Source organism: Gekko japonicus, unplaced genomic scaffold (genome assembly GCF_001447785.1).
Source record: "Gekko japonicus isolate JY-2015 unplaced genomic scaffold, Gekko_japonicus_V1.1 scaffold3326, whole genome shotgun sequence".
In the NCBI taxonomy this organism is placed as follows: domain Eukaryota; kingdom Metazoa; phylum Chordata; class Lepidosauria; order Squamata; family Gekkonidae; genus Gekko; species Gekko japonicus.
The window spans coordinates 112109-130941 of record NW_015172649.1 but is presented as its reverse complement, the minus strand read 5'-3'; the positions used below and the strand labels follow the sequence as shown (position 1 = coordinate 130941).

The 18833-nt window shown below is 47.8% G+C and overlaps 1 protein-coding gene across 1 annotated transcript; it reads left to right on the top strand.

The window, feature by feature from the left end:
- The first annotated feature begins 343 nt into the window (after positions 1–343).
- Positions 344–8986, top strand: LOC107119261 (zinc finger protein 585A-like). Its single transcript, XM_015421727.1, has 3 exons — positions 344–1093; positions 3665–3791; positions 6509–8986. The coding sequence occupies exons 1-3, from the start codon at positions 344–346 to the stop codon at positions 8665–8667; spliced, it is 3036 nt and encodes a 1011-aa protein (XP_015277213.1). The 3' UTR covers positions 8668–8986.
- The last annotated feature ends 9847 nt before the right edge of the window (positions 8987–18833 follow it).

Here is an 18833-nt window from a genome sequence, read left to right as displayed (position 1 = left end):
CCCTCAGTCTTGCACTGCCCGTTGCCCATTTTAAGATGACAGCAGTTCTGTTCTGCCCAGGATGTGAACTGCTCTGCTCAGCAGGAGAAAAAATCAGAGGGGTCCTTGGCCATTGAGTTTTCCATTTGGTTTGTGTCTTTACTCTCCAGGGATCCAGACATCTTCTCGATCGAGGGAAGGCCGGGGAACACCGCCAAGCTCTGGGGAGCTCCGGATTTGCCCAGGGTCTGCGACAACTTTGGAATGCTGTCAGAGCCACCAGTCAGAATGGCCTGAGCCTCGGCGGGCAGACGTTTTGCCGCCTGTGCGGGAAGGGAGAGGCTTGAACTGAGCGAAGCAAGGAATGGCCGCCGAGCGAGAAGTGACCTTGGCGGGCCTTGAAGTCACGATAGAGAAGGGAGTGAAAATGGAGGACCTAGACCCACTCGGCAACTCTCCGTCTGAGGGTCCGAGAAGATCCAGGAAAGCCCCTCACGTTTCCCAGGTTGGAGCCGTCGGAGAGTGTCTGAGCTGGGCGACAGCAAAGCAGTCTGAACGGGAGACAGATGACAGGTTGTTATCGCAGTGCTGGGAAGCCCAGTGGCAGGAATTTCAGAGGACGGTCCAGGCTCCTTATTCGGGATGGGGCCCCCCGCAGCTCCCAGGGGTCACCTTCCTGGTTCCCCCGGAAACGTCCACCATGCCAGAGGCGACAAGTGGACTTCTTCCAGACCTGAGGGAAGGATCCCCAAAAGTTGATGTGACTGGAGGGAAAGCAGATCACGGGGACGTGAAGGGTGAGGCTCCGGGTGACCAGGCCCTCAGCACAGAGATGTGGCGGCAGCGCTTCCGCTGGTTCTGCTACCAGGAGGCCTCGGGGCCTCGGGAGGTTGGCCTTCAGCTCCGCAAGCTCTGCCTGAGGTGGCTGAAGCCCGAGATGCGCACCAAGGAGCAGATCGTAGACCTGATCCTCTTGGAGCAGTTCCTGGCCACTTTGCCCGAGGAGATCCAGAGCTGGGTGAGGGAAGGCAGCCCAGAGACCTTCGCTGAAGCGGTGGCCCTGGCGGAAGACTTCCTGCTGCGGCAGCAGGAAGCTGAGCAGTGGAAGCAGGAGGTGAGCTCGTTTTGTGTCTCTTGGATCCGAAGGAGTACAGGAGAGGGCAGGCAAGATTACAAGGGGGTCGGAGCACTTTTCCTTTGGAGAAAGACTGAAGATTTCTGTGACTTTCCGGTCTAGGAAAACTAGGGCTAAGGGGGGAAATGGTTGAGATTTACAAAATTAAGCATGGAGTAGAAAGAGTGGACAGACAGAATTTTTCCCCCTGTTGCGAAATGCTAGAACTCGGGGGCATCCAGTGAAGCTGATGGGTGGTAAATTCAGGACACACAAAAGGAAATACTTCTTTATACAGTGAGTGCTTCAACTGCGGAATTTGCTGCCAGAGGATGTAGAGATGGCCAGAGGCATAGACAGCTGTAAAGGGGGATTAGATAGGTGCATGGAGGATGCGTCTTATCAGTGTGGCCACTAGCCATAGTGACAAAAGAGAACCTTCATATTCAGAGGCAGTCGGCCTGTGAACCCCAGTGCCAGGAGGGAAAATCAGCAGAAGGCCTCAGCCTCTCTGCCCAGTGCCAGGAGGGGAAATCAGCAGAAGGCCTCAGCCTCTCTGCCCAGTGCCAGGAGGGAAAATCAGCAGAAGGCCTCAGCCTCTCTGCCCAGTGCCAGGAGGGAAAATCAGCAGAAGGCCTCAGCCTCTCTGCCCAGTGCCAGGAGGGAACAACAGCAGAAGGCCTCAGCCCCTGTGCCCAGATCTGGGAGGCAACGTCAGGAGAAGGTCTGGTCCTGTTGCTGTTCAGTTTCTGTCCTTTTACACTGTGATCCTGGGTTGTTTGTCTATCTGAAGTGTGCATGCCCACAAAAGCTTATACCCAGAATTAAACTTCATTGGTCTTAAAGTTGCCACTAGGCTGAGATGTTGTTCTGTTGTTTCAGACCAACACAGCTACCCATCTGACTCTAGAATTATTGGGCCCAGTGTTCCCTCTAAGCTGAGTTTGTGTGAGCTAGCTCACAGTTTTTTAGCCTCTGGCTCACACATTTTTGTCTCAGCTCAGGAAGGGCCCAGAGCAAACTAAGTTATGCAGCAGCCCAATCGCTCGCTCACAACTTTAAAGCCAGTAGCTCACAAAGTAGAAGTTTTGCTCACAAGACTCCACAGCTTAGAGGGAGCATTGATTTGGGCCTATACATTCTGATCTTCTTTGGATTACGTTCCCCTCCCCTTTTTTTGTTGTTGTGAGGGTAACACAGAAAAGGGGAGGATCATTTATACCATGCCTGAGCTTCTCAGAAGACAGGTAAGATAAAAAGGCAGCAGGTAGAAAAGTTGTACGAAACCACCTTTTGCTTATGTTCACCACTCGTGATTAGTTGCTGCTGGTTCTGCCACTGAACTGCCCCTTCAGCAACAGTTATTTCTTTGTCTTCTTAAATGGTATTCTTTTTAAGGTGGTCCCAGCCAGTCAGGGATCACGCTGGCGGAGATCCTATTGCTGTATATCCCAATACGGCTTCGGGATGTGATCACAAGTGACCTGGCACAGCGTACTTGTTCTGTGCCTTGGCCTGGTTAGTCCTGGACTCTCTACTTGCCAACTGAGTGAGTTAGACTCACTCCACCTAATCTATCTCACACGGTTATTGTGAACACAAACTGGGACAAGCCTGCAAGCGTGATGCCCAGAGTTCCCTGAAGGAAGGGCGGGATAAAAATGAATAGCAGTAATGAAGCCCAATCAGATTGGGGACAGGAGGCAGGCTCTCTGTTCCTGATGATGCTACAGAGCCAATCGGATTCTGCTGCACGGTGATGTCACAGATGCCAATCAGGGTCTGAGCAGGATATTTGGCCAACAGTCTGGATGGATGAATTTTTCTGCTCGTTTTACAGGAGCTGCCCAAAGTGGGGGGTGCCATGAAAGACCGCCAACACCTTTTCGCTCAGCCCCACAAAACAGCCTCAGGTAGCCTGAGCAGGGCTTGGTTTTCCCCGGAGCCCCATTACCTAACCCAAAGCTCTAGGGAAACTGACAAAATTTGAGATTTTTCAACATATTGAGAAAAAAACTGAGGAAATAAAATTGCATTTATTTATTCATATCCCTCTTTTCCACCCAGTTGAGGCTAAAACTGGCTTAGAACATGTTCCCCCCCCCTCCTCTGCTCTCTCACAGCAACAACCCTGTGGGGTAGGCCAGGCTAAGAGTTTGTGATGATCACCCAGCAGGCGTCTGTGTTAGAAGTGGGGATTTGAACCCGGATCTCCCAGGGTCCTAGTCCAGCATTCTGTCCGCTATGCCAAGCTTTCTCGCATGCTGTTGACTGGCCCCCCCATTTGGGCCTGTTGACCCTTCAGTCACGGAATGAACAAGTTTCAGCAGTTGGGGGGCTGGTGTGGTATAGCTCTCTCCCACGGGACCCGAGCCAGGCTTGAGCTGACAAACCGTCTTTCTCCTCAAAGAGGACTAGAGACTTCCCCCTTAACAGTCCACGTTCGGTGGGTTTTGGCTACAACGAGACTTACAGGGTGGGGCCATCCTGCTCACAGACACTGTCCTAGAGATCTGTGGGCCAGGCCATGACACTGTCTACCTTCCGTGCGTCTCATTTCTTGCCTTGCAGGTTCTGGAAGAATTTGAGGAGGAGGCCATGAGTTTCTCAAGGGAAGACGAGGCTCTGTCAGGCACGGTGGACGGGCATCCCTCCCAAGAAATCAAGCAGGAGGGCTCAGAAGGCGCCGGCTTGCTAGGTGAGAATTGTCTGTGCCCCACATGTTTTGGAATACAAATTTGGATGTTCTGTGACAGGGCTCTCCAACAAGGCGTCCATCAGTACTTTCCCTGGCACCAGCTGGCCATTGGAAGGCGGGCCTTGTTATTGGCTGCCTTCATTCAAATGAAAGGGTTTTCCACGAGAAGATCAGGAGGATTGCTAAGCCTCTGGTCTTTCCTTAGTCTAGTCAGTATGTGGTTCCATGCTTCCCTCAGGCTTTCCTTCCTCCAAGGAGATGTGAGGAGGGGAGGCATTCCATTTGGCTTCACCTCTTGTGGCAGCCATTTTGAGTCTGGCTCTGGTTCCGGTGGCAGCCATTTTGGGGAGGTGCTCACTACCCCTGCTCAGAATTCCAAGGGTGCCACAGACTTGTCAGTAACATTAATCAAAAATTGCAGGTAGGTCTGTTGGTCCCCTAGGGAATAAATCCAAAAGCAACAATAGCGGAATGCTTTTTATCCAGACCTGCTCAAACGTCACAAGAAAAGAAGAAGAGGAGATTGGATTTATACCCCGCCCTTCACTACCCAAAGGTGTCTCAGAGCGGATTACAAACTCCTTTCCCTTCCCCTCCCCACAACAGACACCCTGTGAGGTAGGTGGGGCTGAGAGAGCTCTGACACAAACTGCTCTTTTTCAAGAACAGCCCTTATCAGAACTACGGCTTGCCCAAGGTCATCCAGTCAGGTGCCCCCTCTTCCAGAGGCAAAGCTGGAGTGGGGAATCAAACCCGGTTCTCCCAGAATGGAGTCCGCACACTTGACCACTACACCAAAGGAGCAAACTTTCACACCTGAACACAGAAGTTCCATTTAAGCTAACCTGGCCAGTAGCCACGGATAGATCAAACTTCTCTCATCCTGTTTTGAAAGCCATGTAAGTCAACTGGCCCTAGCACCATTCTTTGCTTCTTCTGTTGCATTTTTAAACCCACTTTTCCTCAAGGTGTTACACACGTCTCTTCTCCCATTCCCCCCCCTCACAACGATCCTGTGAGATGGGCTAGGTTGAGGGTGACGGGCTTGAGGTCAGGCCTGCATGGGGATTTGTATCCGTCTCCCTTCCTCCCCCCTCCCTCTCTAGTCTGTCTTGCAGGGAGGTTGTGAGAATAAAGTGGAAAAAGGGAGAACACCGCAAGCTGTTCTGAGCTCTTTAGAGGAACAGTGAGACAGACGATAAATAGAGGAAGTTATAAGTTCCAGCACTGACTACACATTACAGCTCAAGGACCATGTTTCCTTCTCCCAGTGCTTTATAGAGGTGGTGTGGGGTAGTTGTTAGCCTGCCACTGTAGGACTGGAGAGACTTGCATTCAGATACCTGGCTCAGCCATGAAGCTCCCTGGGTGACCTTGGGTCAGTTACACTGTCCAGCCTACCTTACAGGGTTGTTTTGAAAATAAAAGGCGGAGGAGAAATCCCTGTGCTCATTGGAGGAACAGTGGGATAAAAATGTGATCGATTTTAGTAACTCTTGAGAAGGCATCAAAAGTGACTATTGTAAAAGGTGGAGTATAAATCTTTACCTAAACTAGGGGATGAATTGTTTTGGCTTCCAGTGAAGTTCATGGGCAGTAGATTCGGGACAAACACAAGGAAATACCGTGTTTCCCAATGAGTGATTAAAATGTGGAATTTGCTGGCAGAGGATGTAGTGACGGCCACAGGCACAGACAGCTTTAAAAGGGGATTGGACAGATTCATAGAGGACAGGTCTGTCAGTGGCTACTGTTCATGGTGACTTAAAGGAACCTCCATGTTCAGAGGGAATAAACCTCGTGACTGCTAGTGCCAGGAGTCAGCATCAGAGGAAGGCTTTGGCCTCTATGCCCTGTTTGTTTCACTCTCCAGGGTATCTGATTGGCCACTGTGTGAGACAGGATGCTGGAATAGATGGACCATTGGTCTGATCCAGCAGGGCTTTTCTTATGTTGTTGTCTTCTTATCGTCCCCTGTCTGAGGGAGAGTGGTTAAAATGTGGGAATTCGCTACCAGAGGATGTAGTGATGGCCACAGGAATAAATAGCTTTAAAAGGGGATTAGATAGGTTAATGGAGGATAAGTCTATCAATGGCTACTAGCCACGGTAACTGAGGGGAACCTCCACATTCAGAGACAGTCATCCTCTGAATCCCAGAGCCAGGAGGCAACATCAGGGGAAGGCTTTGGCCTTTTTGCCCTGTTATTGGCCATCCACAGGAACTGGGAGGAGGAGGAAGAGATTGGATTTATACCCCGCCCTTCACTACCCAAAGGTGTCTCAGAGCAGCTTACAAACTCCTTTCCCTCCCCACAACAGACACCCTGTGAGGTAGGTGGGGCTGAGAGAAGTTCTGATAAGAGCTGTTCTTGAAAAAGAGCAGTTTCTGTCAAAACTGCTCTTTTTCAAGAACAGCTCTTATCAGAACTACGGCTTGCCAAAGGTCATCCAGCAGGTGCAAGTGGAGGAGTGGGGAATCAAACCCGGTTCTCCCAGATTAGAGTCCATGCACTTAATCAGTACACCAAACTGGCTCTCTTTGCCCACTGTGTGAAACAGGATGCTGGACTAGATGGACCACTGGTCGGATCCAGCAGGGCTCTTCTTATGTTCTTATGGCTTCTCCAGAGCAGCAAATATGCCACTTTCCTAATTTTCGGGTTTCACCTCTCCTTAAAAAAAATTACAAGGTTTTCTCTCTCTCTGTTCCGGCAGGTGATGGGTGGGAGACCAAAAGACCATCGTTTGAGGTTCCGTTGGAAAGAACTGAGCTTCAAGACATGGCAGAGAACTTTGGGAATCCGGAGGGACCAAGGTGGGACGAGGGGAGACAAATCGACAAGAGAAAGAACAAGCCCATCCTTTGCCAGAGTGGTAATCTGGACGAAATTGCATTCCAGGACGGAACATGCGGAGGAAAAAGAAGGCACATGTGCAATATGTGCGGGAAAGCTTTTACCCAAAAATCAAACTTAAATAGGCACCAGAGAACCCACATGGGAGAAAAGAAGTATCAGTGTTTTAAATGTGGGAAAAGCTTTAACTGGGAAACTAGCTTTATCAGACACCAGAGTTTCCATACTGGGGAAAAGCCTTATCCATGTACAGACTGTGGCAAGAGCTTTAGCCGGAGTGCAAACCTTATCATCCATCAGAGAATCCACACAGGGGAGAAACCGCATTTCTGTGTAGACTGCGGGCAGAGCTTTAGTCAGATCTCCAATCTCGTCAGGCACCAGAGGATCCACACAGGAGAGAAGCCATACAAATGCTTGGAGTGTGGGAAGAGCTTCACACAGAAATCGAACCTTATCAAACATCAGAGTGTGCACTCAAGTGACAAATTGTACAGACGGTCAGCTTGTGGGAAGAAGTTCAACCAGAAGTTGAACTGCAGTAAACTTGAGAAAATCCACACAGGAGAAAACCCATGTATATGTTTTAAGTGTGGGAAAATCTTTTCCCGGAGAGGTAACCTTCTCCGACACCAGAGCATCCACACAAAAGATAAACCTCATAAATGCTCAGAATGCGGCAAGAGGTTCAACCAGAGGACGAACCTTAATGCACATCAGAGAATCCACACGGGAGAGAAACCTTATAAATGTCCAGCCTGTGGGAAAAGCTTCAGGTGGAGGGCACATCTCATCATACACGAGAGATTGCACACAGGAGAGAAGCCACATAAATGTGCAGAATGTGGGCAAAACTTTAGCCAGAGATCCAACCTTGTCAGACACTATAGAATCCACACGGGAGAAAAACCGTATATATGCTGCGACTGTGGCAAGAGCTTTGGTCAGAAATCCAACCTCATTAAACACCAGAAGATTCATACAGAGGAGCATATATATAATCAGAGGCCAAATCGTATTAGACATGAAAGAATACTCCCAGGAGAAAATCCATACAAATGTTTCAGGTGTGATAAAATGTTTTCAAGAAGGGGGAACCTTCTTAGACATCAGAGCATCCACACTAGAGAGAAGCCACACAAATGCTTAGACTGTGGGAAAAGGTTCAATCAGAGAACTAACCTCATTAGCCATCAAAGAATCCACACAGGGGAGAAACCTTTCAAATGTTCCGACTGTGGGAAGAGCTTTCGTCAGAGCCCACACCTCATTAAACATCAGAAGTTGCATATAGAAGGGAAGACATCGTGTACAAACTCAGATTATGGGGAAGGAATCCATCAGAGATTGATTCATAGTAGATGCGAGAGAATTGGTATAGGAGAAAACCCATATGAATGTCTGAAGTGTGGGAAAATTTTCAACTGGCAATCAAACTTCATCAGACATCAGAAAATCCACGCTGGTGAGGAGCCTCATAAATGTACCATTTGTGGGAAGAAGTTTAATCGGAGGAAAAACCTCATTGCTCACCAGAAAGTCCATATGAGAGAGAAGCCATTTAAATGTTCAGACTGTGGGCAGAGCTTCGCATGGGAAGCACACCTGGTCATTCATCAAAGAATCCACACGGGAGAGAAGCCCCATAAATGCATCCACTGTGGGCAGAGCTTCAGTCAGAGATCCAACCTCATCCGACACCAGCGAATCCACACAGGCGAGAAGCCCTATACATGCTCGGACTGTGGCCAGAGTTTCAGTCAGAGAACACACCTTGTGGTACACCAGAGAATCCACACAGGGGAGAAGCCGCATAAATGTTCCGAGTGCGGCCAGGGTTTCAGTCAGAGGGCACATCTGATCGTTCACCAGAGAATCCACACAGGGGAGAAGCCACATAGATGCACAGACTGTGGGCAGGGTTTCTGCCAGAGATCAAACCTTATCAGACATCAGAGGACCCATTCCTGTGAGAAGAAAACAGAGACGCTGACACTAGTGGAGAACTTCCTTTCGTGACTTGCAGTGTCTCAGTAGGCCAAAGATACAAGGTGGGAAGAGAAACGAATGTCTGTATTATGGGGAAAAATTAAGTGCATATCTTCGTTCTTCTCCATTAATGAACCCACTGAGGAGAGCAGTGAAAACATTTGAATCTGTGGACCAAGTGAGACATTTCAGTTAAAACGCAGGTTGTGTTAGATGTTGTGCCACCCAGTGAGTGCCAGGGTGGGGGGTGAATCATTTCCAATGTGACACCTTTGATCCAGATGTTCTCCTCCTCCCAGCTCTTGCGAACTACCAGCAAAGGCGTCCGAGGGGGCCAGCTTTGCCTCTGGAAGGGGGGGGGGGCACTATTCCTAGTCCCATCCCAGTCTTGAAAAACGGGGTTGCGCCAAGGCACATTCCTTAACACAGTGCTAGAATGTGCCCCATTGAGACTGGTTGATACATTCCTTCCGTTGTCTCTTGATAGTTCTGTTCAGTTTGAGCTTCTGGCTCTCGTTCCTTGCATTCTGGGATTCTTCAGGGAGTGTCTCTGTCCTTGGCCCTTTCTGCGTTTGTATTTAGCCATGAATTCGGAGCACATCCTTCTCTTCTGCATTCCATCCTGCTTTCACTTCAGGTTTGTTGCAGGGTTTCTGTTGTTGTTTCTGCATCTGTCTCAACAGGAATCAATAGTCAGACCGCTTTCGGCACGCTTTCGTCCCGCTTTTCTCAAAACTTGTTTTGCTGCCTTTCTTAGCTCTGATCCGATTTCAGAATGCTAAAGTAGAAGTGTTTCTGCCTGCCTTTAAATGCCGCCCACTTCCCCTCCCCTGTTTCTGCCCTCTGACCGTTTGCAGGAGGAGTATAAACGCCTTGATGATAATAGTAGAACAGGAGGTGGCACTGTCCTATACTTCATTTGCTTACTATATGTGTCATTTGACGCCGTGAACTTGCCCATCCAGGTTTTTTTCCTGTTGCTTTTTGAATCAAATAAAGTTCTACTCAGATGCATTATTATAATTTTATTGGGTAAAATTCTAATCTTAAGAACTGCAATTTCCCAAGGAGGATTGCCTTCCCTTGGTTTTTCCCAGACGATAATTCGCACGTGAACAGATTGGCTGCTGGGTCAAACGTTTAACAATCACAGTTGTTTGGTGTAGTGGTTAAGTGTGCGGACTCTATTCTGGTAGAGCCGGGTTTGATTCCCCACTCCTCCGCTTGCACCTGCTGATGTGACCTTGGGTCTGTCACAAGCTCTGGCACAGCTGTCCTTGGAAAAGAGCAGTTTGTGTCAGAGTTCTCTCAGCCCCACCTACCTCACAGGGTGTCTGTTGTGGGGAGGGGGAAGGGAAAAGGAGTTTGTGAGCCGCTCTGAGACTCCAAGTGAAGGGCGGGGTATACATCCAATCTCCTCCTCCTCCTCCTCCTTTAGATGAACTCTGCAGAAAGGAAGAGAAACAACTTTTTCTTGCTGCTAGTCCATGCAAACCTTTCTTGCATGGCCACAAACATTGTGCTGTCACACTTTTTCAGTCAGGAAACCACAGTAAGAATAATCCATATAGAATGGAGTTTCTGGTACCAACATCCACTGAAAACTAACACATGCAGAAAAGAAAGCAAGAAAGACAAATCAAAGGCGTGCCAGCTCGAGGGCTGGGAAACTCTGGAGTAAAGGCTGAACACAGAAAGGGCCCTTGTTTCCTGCCTATTGCCGGGATATGGCACCTTCCGTCTTCCAGCAGCTCCTGGAAAATCTACTTTGTCTCCTCTCCTTTTTTCCTTCTCTCGCTCCAATGCCTTTCCCTTTACTAGACCTTAAGTCTGTAAGCAAGGTCCTTGAACAGCACCCAGCCTATTTCGGCACTTTATTTTTTAAAAAAAGGTTAACAGAGGAATCTAAAAGCTTCGACAGTTGGGGAAATGTTTGGCTAGAACTCAAGGAGGGAAGTCGATTTGAAGAACTGTTTCCCCCTCGTCTCCCTGTGACGTTCATTCATGAAACAGTCTAATACTGAATAAAAGGTAAAGGTCCCCTTGCTCGAAAGCCAGTCGAGTCCGACTCTAGGGTTGCGGTGCTCGTCTCCGTTTCAAAGTCGAAGAGCCGGCGCTGTCCGAAGACATTTTCCGTGGTCATGTGGCCGGCATGACTAAACACCGAGGCGCACGGAACGCTGTTACCTTCCCACCGAAGTGGTCCCTATTTATCTACTTGCAATTTCTTGCTTTCGAACTGCTAGGTTGGCAGGAGCTGGAACTAGAGACGGGAGCTCACTCTATCATGCGGCACACTCGGGTCTCGAACTGCTGAACTACCAACCTTCCACAGCCTGCAGTTCAGCATCTTAACCACTTGAGCCACCACAGCTCCTCTAATACTGAATAGGGGGAGGGAAAGTGGCACAGTGTAGCCCAATTTTGACACGTCTCGGAAGCTAAGTAGGGTCGGTACTTGGGTGGGGGACCATCCAGGAAAACTCTGCAGAGCAAGGCCATGGCAAACCACACCTGCTCCTCATTTGCCTAGAAAGCCCCTTGCTGGAGTGTCCATAAATCACTTGTGACTTGACAGCACTTAAGTACATAATATTGAATAGGATGATTGGCCCTCTAGCTGGGCGTTGCCTCCTCTGACTGGCAAATGCTATCCAGGGTCTTGGGCAGAGAAAGATTAAGGGGAGACTCCAGGGGTTGAACATGGAGCCATCCACATGCAAAGCTGGTACCCTACCTGTGGTTTATGGCCAGGTCTGTTTACCCAAAGCTAATTTGTACATTCATCCATCTAGTTCACTCTGGTCTGCTCTGAACGGGAGGGGCTCTGTCAGGTATCTGCCATGCCAGAGAAGGATTTTTCCTCTCGGGGTGTCATGAAGAGAAGTGTCTTTCCTACACTTGCAGAAACAATATGGAAATGAATGGCGCACAATAAATCCATTTATTATACAGTGCACTCGGTCTTGTTCATTGTGATTCTGGTCTTGTTTGTATATCACCAACTCTGGGATGTTCAGTCGTTCTATAAATTGTACTTTGAGGACTGCTTAGTCCAGTGGCTTTCCTTCTAGAGGCCAAATGTAAGGGGTATGTTTTTAATTGTGTATCTTAAGTGCACTATACAATAAACTGGTTTATTCGTTTCTTTCATTTTTATATTGTTTCTGTCCAACCTCCTTCGTACATAATTCTGTTTTTGGGTTGGGGTTTCCCCCACTTTTCTGGTGTGTTTCCTACACTAGCTCCATGAAATAATTTTAAATGGTGACGCCAGAGACTGACAAAACGAAATACTCCTTTACACAGTGAGTAATTAAATTGTGGGATTCTCTGCCAGTGGAGGTACTGATGGCCACTCAAGCAGAGATAGCTTTAAAAGTGGGTTAGACAGACTCATGGAGGAGAGATCCACTGGTGGCTACTAGCCATGGTGACCAATGTTCCCTCTAAGCTGTGGAGTCTTGTGAGCAAAAATTCTACCTTGTGAGCTACTGGCATTTAAGTTGTGAGTGAGCGATTTGGCTACTGCATAAATTAGTTTGCTCTGGAGCCCTCCTTCTTGAGCTAAGACAAGAATGTGTGAGCCAGAGGCTAAAAACCTGTGAGCTAGCTCACGCTAACTCAGCTTAGAGGGAACACTGATGGTGACTGAATGGAACTTCCCCATTCAGAGGCAGTCCACCTCTGAATACCAGTACCATCAGGTACATCTCTTGTCCTCTGTGTCCTGTTGTTGGTCCTTCAAAGCAGCTGGTTGGCCACTGTGTGAGATGGGATGCTGAGCTAGATGGACCACTGGTCTGAGTCCAGCAGGGCTCTTATCTTCTGAAACCTAGAACTTCTGGAATACAAAGCAGGTACTCAGCCACCCCATCTCTCTGGCAGTGCCTCTCTAGGGCCTAGGATCCCTTTTCTAATGAACCAGGGACCTTCCATGTGCATAGTGTACACCGTACTACTTATCCACAGCCTTTCCAAAGCAAATAGGCTCATAATCTGGTATCTGGCTGGTTGTGTGTTCAGATTGTAGTTGGCTTCATCTCAGGATGGTCAGCTGAGGAGAGATGTTATGGTACAGGACTTATCCTGGACCAAGAAATCTCACCCAAACTCTCTCTGCCCACCTGGCCAGGGCTTGGCCAAGCTTTTGAAATTTCAATTCCTGAACAAATTTTGTGATCCTGCTTCCATTAGATGTTGAAAAGTCCCAGTGGGGTGGACTGGAAGCTTTTCAGAACAGAGTGAGCAGGAGGCTGCAGAAACAAGGGTTTAAAATTCAACAAGGATGTGTTGAGCATTTGAGTAGTGGATGGTGAAAGCCACTTTCCTTTCCACTGTTTGGATAGCAAAGGATTCTGGGAACCATGCTTGGACATACACTCAGCTTACACAAGCTGAGCCTTGAAGGCCTCATCATTTGGACTGAAGGAAGAGTCTTGCGGCGTCTGAAAAACTGGCATGACGTTTTCATGGAGCATCAAGCTTCCTGATGAATTCCAATTCAGCAGTTTCACACTGGAGTTGCCCTTTGAAATTCCTTTGATGATGAATGGTGTCCTTTTGGTCAGCAGCAAAGGATCCTGGGAGCCTGCAATGTTCTCCCACTGGTTTATGGACGCCACCTTTTCTGTGTCCGTCCTTGACCTAAAATTCACTGCTCCACAAAGGGAGAAGTTTACATTAAATTGATGCACTATGAATTTATCAGGGAGCTCGATGTCATCCTATTTGGGCTCATGTGTAATATTGGGTTCCTGTGTACTTCGGGGTATGTGTGTGTGTGTGTTAAATCAGCTTCACTGAACCAGCAAAACCAGGCAAAGCAGGGGGATTTCCTGGTGTGCAGAAGGATATGACTTTATCCATTAACAAAGACAGAGAACCCCACCACCACCACCCAAAGTCTGAATCAGGGCTGAGTGTGCTTCAGCTGATGTGAAAACTTAAGAACAACTAAGTTAAGGGGGGGAGAGGAGGGAGAGAAGATCAGCTTGCACACAAAATGCAAACCTCTGAGAGGAAGGCAAAATCAACCCTGAGATCCTACACGATCCTGGAGGAGAACATTTGGAGGGGTGGATTCCAAATTTCCCCCTCCCACAATTCGGGGGGGGGGGAATACTCCATGCAACAGCATAAGCTACACTAATGACATGTTAGTTTTAGAAGGTGCCACAATAATCCTTTTAGGCTTGATCTCTCTGGAATCTTAACTGCAGGTGACGTCTTGAAACACACCTGTCCCTCGGAACAAAGTTTGAGCCCAGTGGCACCTATAAGATCAACAAAGTTTTATTCAAGGCATAAGCTTTCATGTGCACGCACACTTCTTCAGATACAAAAGCTCAGAATTAAACTTTGTTGGTCTTAAAGGTGCCACTGGACTCAAACTTCGTTCTGCTGCTTCGGACCAACGCAGCTACCCCCCCCCCCCGAATCTATCTGTCCCTTGGAGTTATACACGGTGGTCAGTTCTTTGTCAGGAAAGCATTGTCACGCCACCCCAAGTGGGAAACCTTTAGAAAGCTCCCAAAGAACTTGGTGTTCCCTAACGCACACTGTTTCAAACTAGAGGAAGGGGAACAACAAAGCCAGTGACTGCACAATGGACAGAAATGGGGAACTCGCCTCTCACATTGATGCAGATACCCAGCTCTGAAGCTTCTTGAATGTACTGTGCTATTTCTGAATAAACTGCTCTTCAGACAGTCCCCTTTTAAAAAACCACAGTTGAGTCCAGTGGAAACATGTCTTGTCACTTCGTGTCGCTCTTAAACATTGTCCCCCCCCCCCCCCGCCTTTCGGCCCCCCCCCGGCTTTGCGTTGGTGTGTGTTTTGTTCTTGGAAAGAAAGATCTTCTTCAACAGTTTAGTAAAAAGCCTAAAAATGTATTTTCAACCGTTCATGTTACCGGGTTTTATACTGCAAACTGAGGTATGTTTGTTTGAATGATTACTGCTTCTGAGGCACAGAGGGGGTATGTGGAGTTTAATTCAACCAATAAAATGATCGCTGTGTGGGTATTAATGAGGCACTTCCTCTTGTTTTCTTCTGCATCTGTAAAATTATTGCTGGTAAGCTGGCTGCCTTGACTTAAGAAAAGCTGTGTGCTGGATCAGACCTCTGAAACGTCTCTTGCCTTAAAAATAAAGTCTAGCTCTCCACCTAGGGGTACATAATACTAAAAGAGCTAGAACTTCTGACTGCCAGACAATTTTTGGATTTCCTGGCTATACTACACACACTGCCATAATTATTACTTTAGGAAAGCCCCACATGACACATGATGCTGCCTTATACTAGAACAGACCCTTGGTCCACCATGTTCTGTCTTGTGTGCTCAAACTGACAGTGTCTCTCCAGGATCTCAGGTGGAGGCCTTTCACATCACCAGCTACCTCATCCGTTCAGCTGGCGATGCCAGGGCTTGAACCAGTTTGGTATAGTGGTTAGGAGTGTGGACTCTAATCTGGGAGAATCAGGTTTGATTCCCCACTCCTTCACATGCAGCTGCTGGCATGACCTTGGGTCAGTCATAAGTTCTTTCAGAGCTATTCTCTAAAGGGCAGTTTCTGTCAGAGCTCTCTCAGCCCCACCTACCTCACAGGGTGCCTGTTGTGGGGAGGGGAAGGGGAAAGGATTGTAAACTGCTCTGAGACACCTTTAGGTAGTGAAAGGCGGGGTATAAAACCAATCTCTTCTCTTCTTATGCATGCCAAACAGACGCCCTAAAACAGAACCATGGTCCCCTCCCTAAATGAACCTGCCTTTTACAGAGTTAGACCTCTCCTTTGGATGACAGAGTTTGACAAAGTTATGCATGGGATAGGGAAGGTAAAGAAAGAAGTTCTTTTCTCCCTTTCTCACAATACAAGAACTTGTGGGTACTCTATGAAATTAATGAGCAGTAGGCTTAGAACAGATCAAAAGAAGAAGAAGAAGAGATTGGATTTATACCCCGCCCTTCACTACCCAAAGGTGTCTCAGAGCGGCTTACAAACTCCTTTCCCTTCCCCTCCTCACAACAGACACCCTGTGAGGTGGGTGGGGCTGAGAGAACTCTGACACAAACGGCTCTTTTTCAAGGACAGCTGTGCCAGAGCTTGTGACTGACCCAAGGTCACATCAGCAGGTGCAAGTGGAGGAGTGGGGAATCAAACCCGGTTCTCCCAGATTAGAGTCCGCACACTTAACCACTACACCAAACTGGTACTTCTTCACCCAAAGAGTCATTAACAGGTGGAATTCACTGCTGCAGGAAGTGGTGGTGGCTACAAGCATAGACCGCTTCAAGAGGGGACAACTGGATAAACATCTGGAGCAGAGGTCCATCACTGACTATTAGCTGCAGAGTATGGAGGGAACACTCTGTCTGGGGCAGTTCTCTCTGTATTCTTGGTGCTTGGAGGGCAATTGTGGGAGGGCTTCTGGAGCTCTGGCCCCACTGGTGGACCTCCTGATGGCACCTGGTATTTTTGGCCAATGTGTGAAAGAGTTTGGGCTGGATGGGCCATTGACCTGATCCAACATGGCTTCTCTCATGTTCTTATGTAAGATTATGATTTTTACAATGGCTTCTAAACTGTGATCCTATGTTGGGTTGCTAAATTTTATAATTTTACATCAGGATTTCAGTTACTGAGTGTTGGCCTGGACCAAATTCAGCCCCCAGGAAATTGAGAAGCCTACCCCCCTGCGGGGAACTGATCTCTGTAATCTGCCGGTCAGTTATAATTCCGGGAGAACTCCAGCCCCCGCCTGGAGATTGGCAATCCCAGTCAGGGAACAAAACACAAATCTGCTGTGTCGATTCTATTGTTAAAGGAAGAGGGCCAAGGAACAGAAAACAGAAATACACAAGTGGGGGGGGCGTTTCCTTTTCTGGGGGCTTTCCCTTTGGGAAGACGATTCAAAGTTCTCTTTCAGCCTGAGCCGGGCCCCCCCAAGGGTTAAAACAGGAGAGTCCGGGATTCCTGGAGAGGCGTGGGAACATGGAGGGCGCCTGCATGCATGCATTGCAGCGGGCCGGTCCTTTCTTGCCTTCGAAACCATAGACTCGCTCCTCCTCTTCCCTAGACACTGCATTTTGAATTTCTCAGCTGCTGGCTGGCGTCCACGTGGGAGCGGTGAGCTTTATAAATAAAGGGGGTGGATTTATGGGATGGCGGGAGGAGACTGAGATTTTGTGCAAGAAAACAACAACAAAAAAGCAATCGGGGATATTAGGGATGGCGGGGTCCCCCCCCCCCAAAAAATGATGCCTCTCTTCTCCTTCGCTCCCAGGAGAGAACCAGCTTGAATTCCCTGATTCATTGTTGCCAACGGATCCTCCTTCCCCCTGGCTTCCCGATCCCCGCCGTTTTCATTCTGAGCTCTTTTCGATCCGCAGCAAAAGGGGGGGGGGGGGGGGAGGGTTGTCTATGCAGGAGTCTTGTGTGGCCCCTTAAAGATTAACCCGTTTTTGTCCCAACAAAAGGCTTTGTGGACTAGAGCTCGCTTCCTCGGCGATGGGAACGGGGACCTTCCTTACTGAACCTTTATGGGGGGGGGGGGGGGGGAATAAAGTTTTTCCCCCTAGTTCCTCTTTAAGTGTCCTCCCTCTGCCGCCGCTGGGTCTCCGTATGTGGCCAGGTAGATAGGCAACATCTTTTTAAACAGGTTTCAGGTGGATAGCTCCATTGGTCTGCCTGGAAGAATAAGGCTGGAGTCCCGTAGCACCACCTTAAAAGACCAATAAGATTTTCCAGGGTATAATATTCCCTGAGTCAAAGTTCCCTTGCTCGGATTCAGGTACAGATACCAGTAGAAAAAGAAGGGACGGGGAAACCACTCAACCCGAAATATGCTGATAATGCTACAAAGGTCAAGCTACAGCAGATAAAATGATATGAAAATAAATATTCGTTATATGGTGTACGCAATAGTAAAATTAGAAACACAGGGCCTGAATGAAGATTTGTGTGTGAATGCAGTTATCATGTGAATAGATCCATGGCCTGCTTTATCAGTCTACATCTTACCACACAATATATGAGCTAACAACACCTGGTCAGGATTGATATATAGCATTTTTTGGATGTGTTTTTTTTTTTTAAGTATCTATTACTGACCACTGAAAAAGACCCTAGAGGCCAAAACACACATGGCCTTGTGTTGGTCGTTTGACATGTCCGTCAGCTTTGTCTGGGAAATTATTACAGCCTTTGTAAAGTTTGTTCTGACTCTAATGCAGCCTGATATTCCGGTGTTGTGTTTTTAATTTTACCATTGAGAACACTATATAATATTTATTTTGATATTATCTATCTGCTGTAGCTTGACCCTTGTAGCATTAACTGTTACCAATGGCACCTTAAAGACTAACAAAATCTGTAGCAAGGGATGAGCTTTGTGAGTTACTGTTCATTTCTTCAGGTATGTATCTGAATATATCTGTGTTCTTCAGATGTAGCTGAAGAAGTGAGCAAGTGACTCATATAAGCTCCTCCCCTGCCGCAAATTTTGCTAGTCTTTAAGGTGCTCCTGGACTCTGCTACAGACAAACACAGCTACCTGCCTTGATCTAGGCACAGGTAAAAGATTCATCCTACTTCTCTGTGACCAAGGGCACTTTGATTCTCAAAAGCTTACACCCTGGCAAATATTGTTGGTAATTAAGGTGCTACAGGCCTTGACTCTTTTTAAATAGTATTTTCATTAGTCTTTCCCCCAAAATAAATACCTGTTAATTGATGAATTGGAGGTGCTTTTCTTTTAGGTGGTGCAAAAGTATTTAATTTAACCAATGAACCAAAAAACAAAAACAAAACCCCACTTCCAAATTTTTCTTAAGTATGTAGCCTAAGACAATTGGTGACATGCCTAAAAATCATTAATTCTCTATTGTTTTTTGTTTGTGTGATTGTGAAGCCTTCTGCTCTTTGTCCTGCAAGAGGGTTGGACTAGATGGGCCGTTGGTCTGATCAAATATGGCTTCTCTTATGATCTCTTGAGAGCCAGTTTGGTGTAGTGGTTAAGAGCAGCGGACTCTACTCTGGAGAACCGGGTTTGATTCCCCACTCCTCCACTTGAAGCCAGCTGGGTGACCTTGGGTCAGTCACAGCTCTTAGCCCAAAAATAAACCTAGCTCACCACAAAAAGAGCTAGAGTTTCAGGCTGCCAGACAATCTTAGGATTTCCTGGCTATACCACCC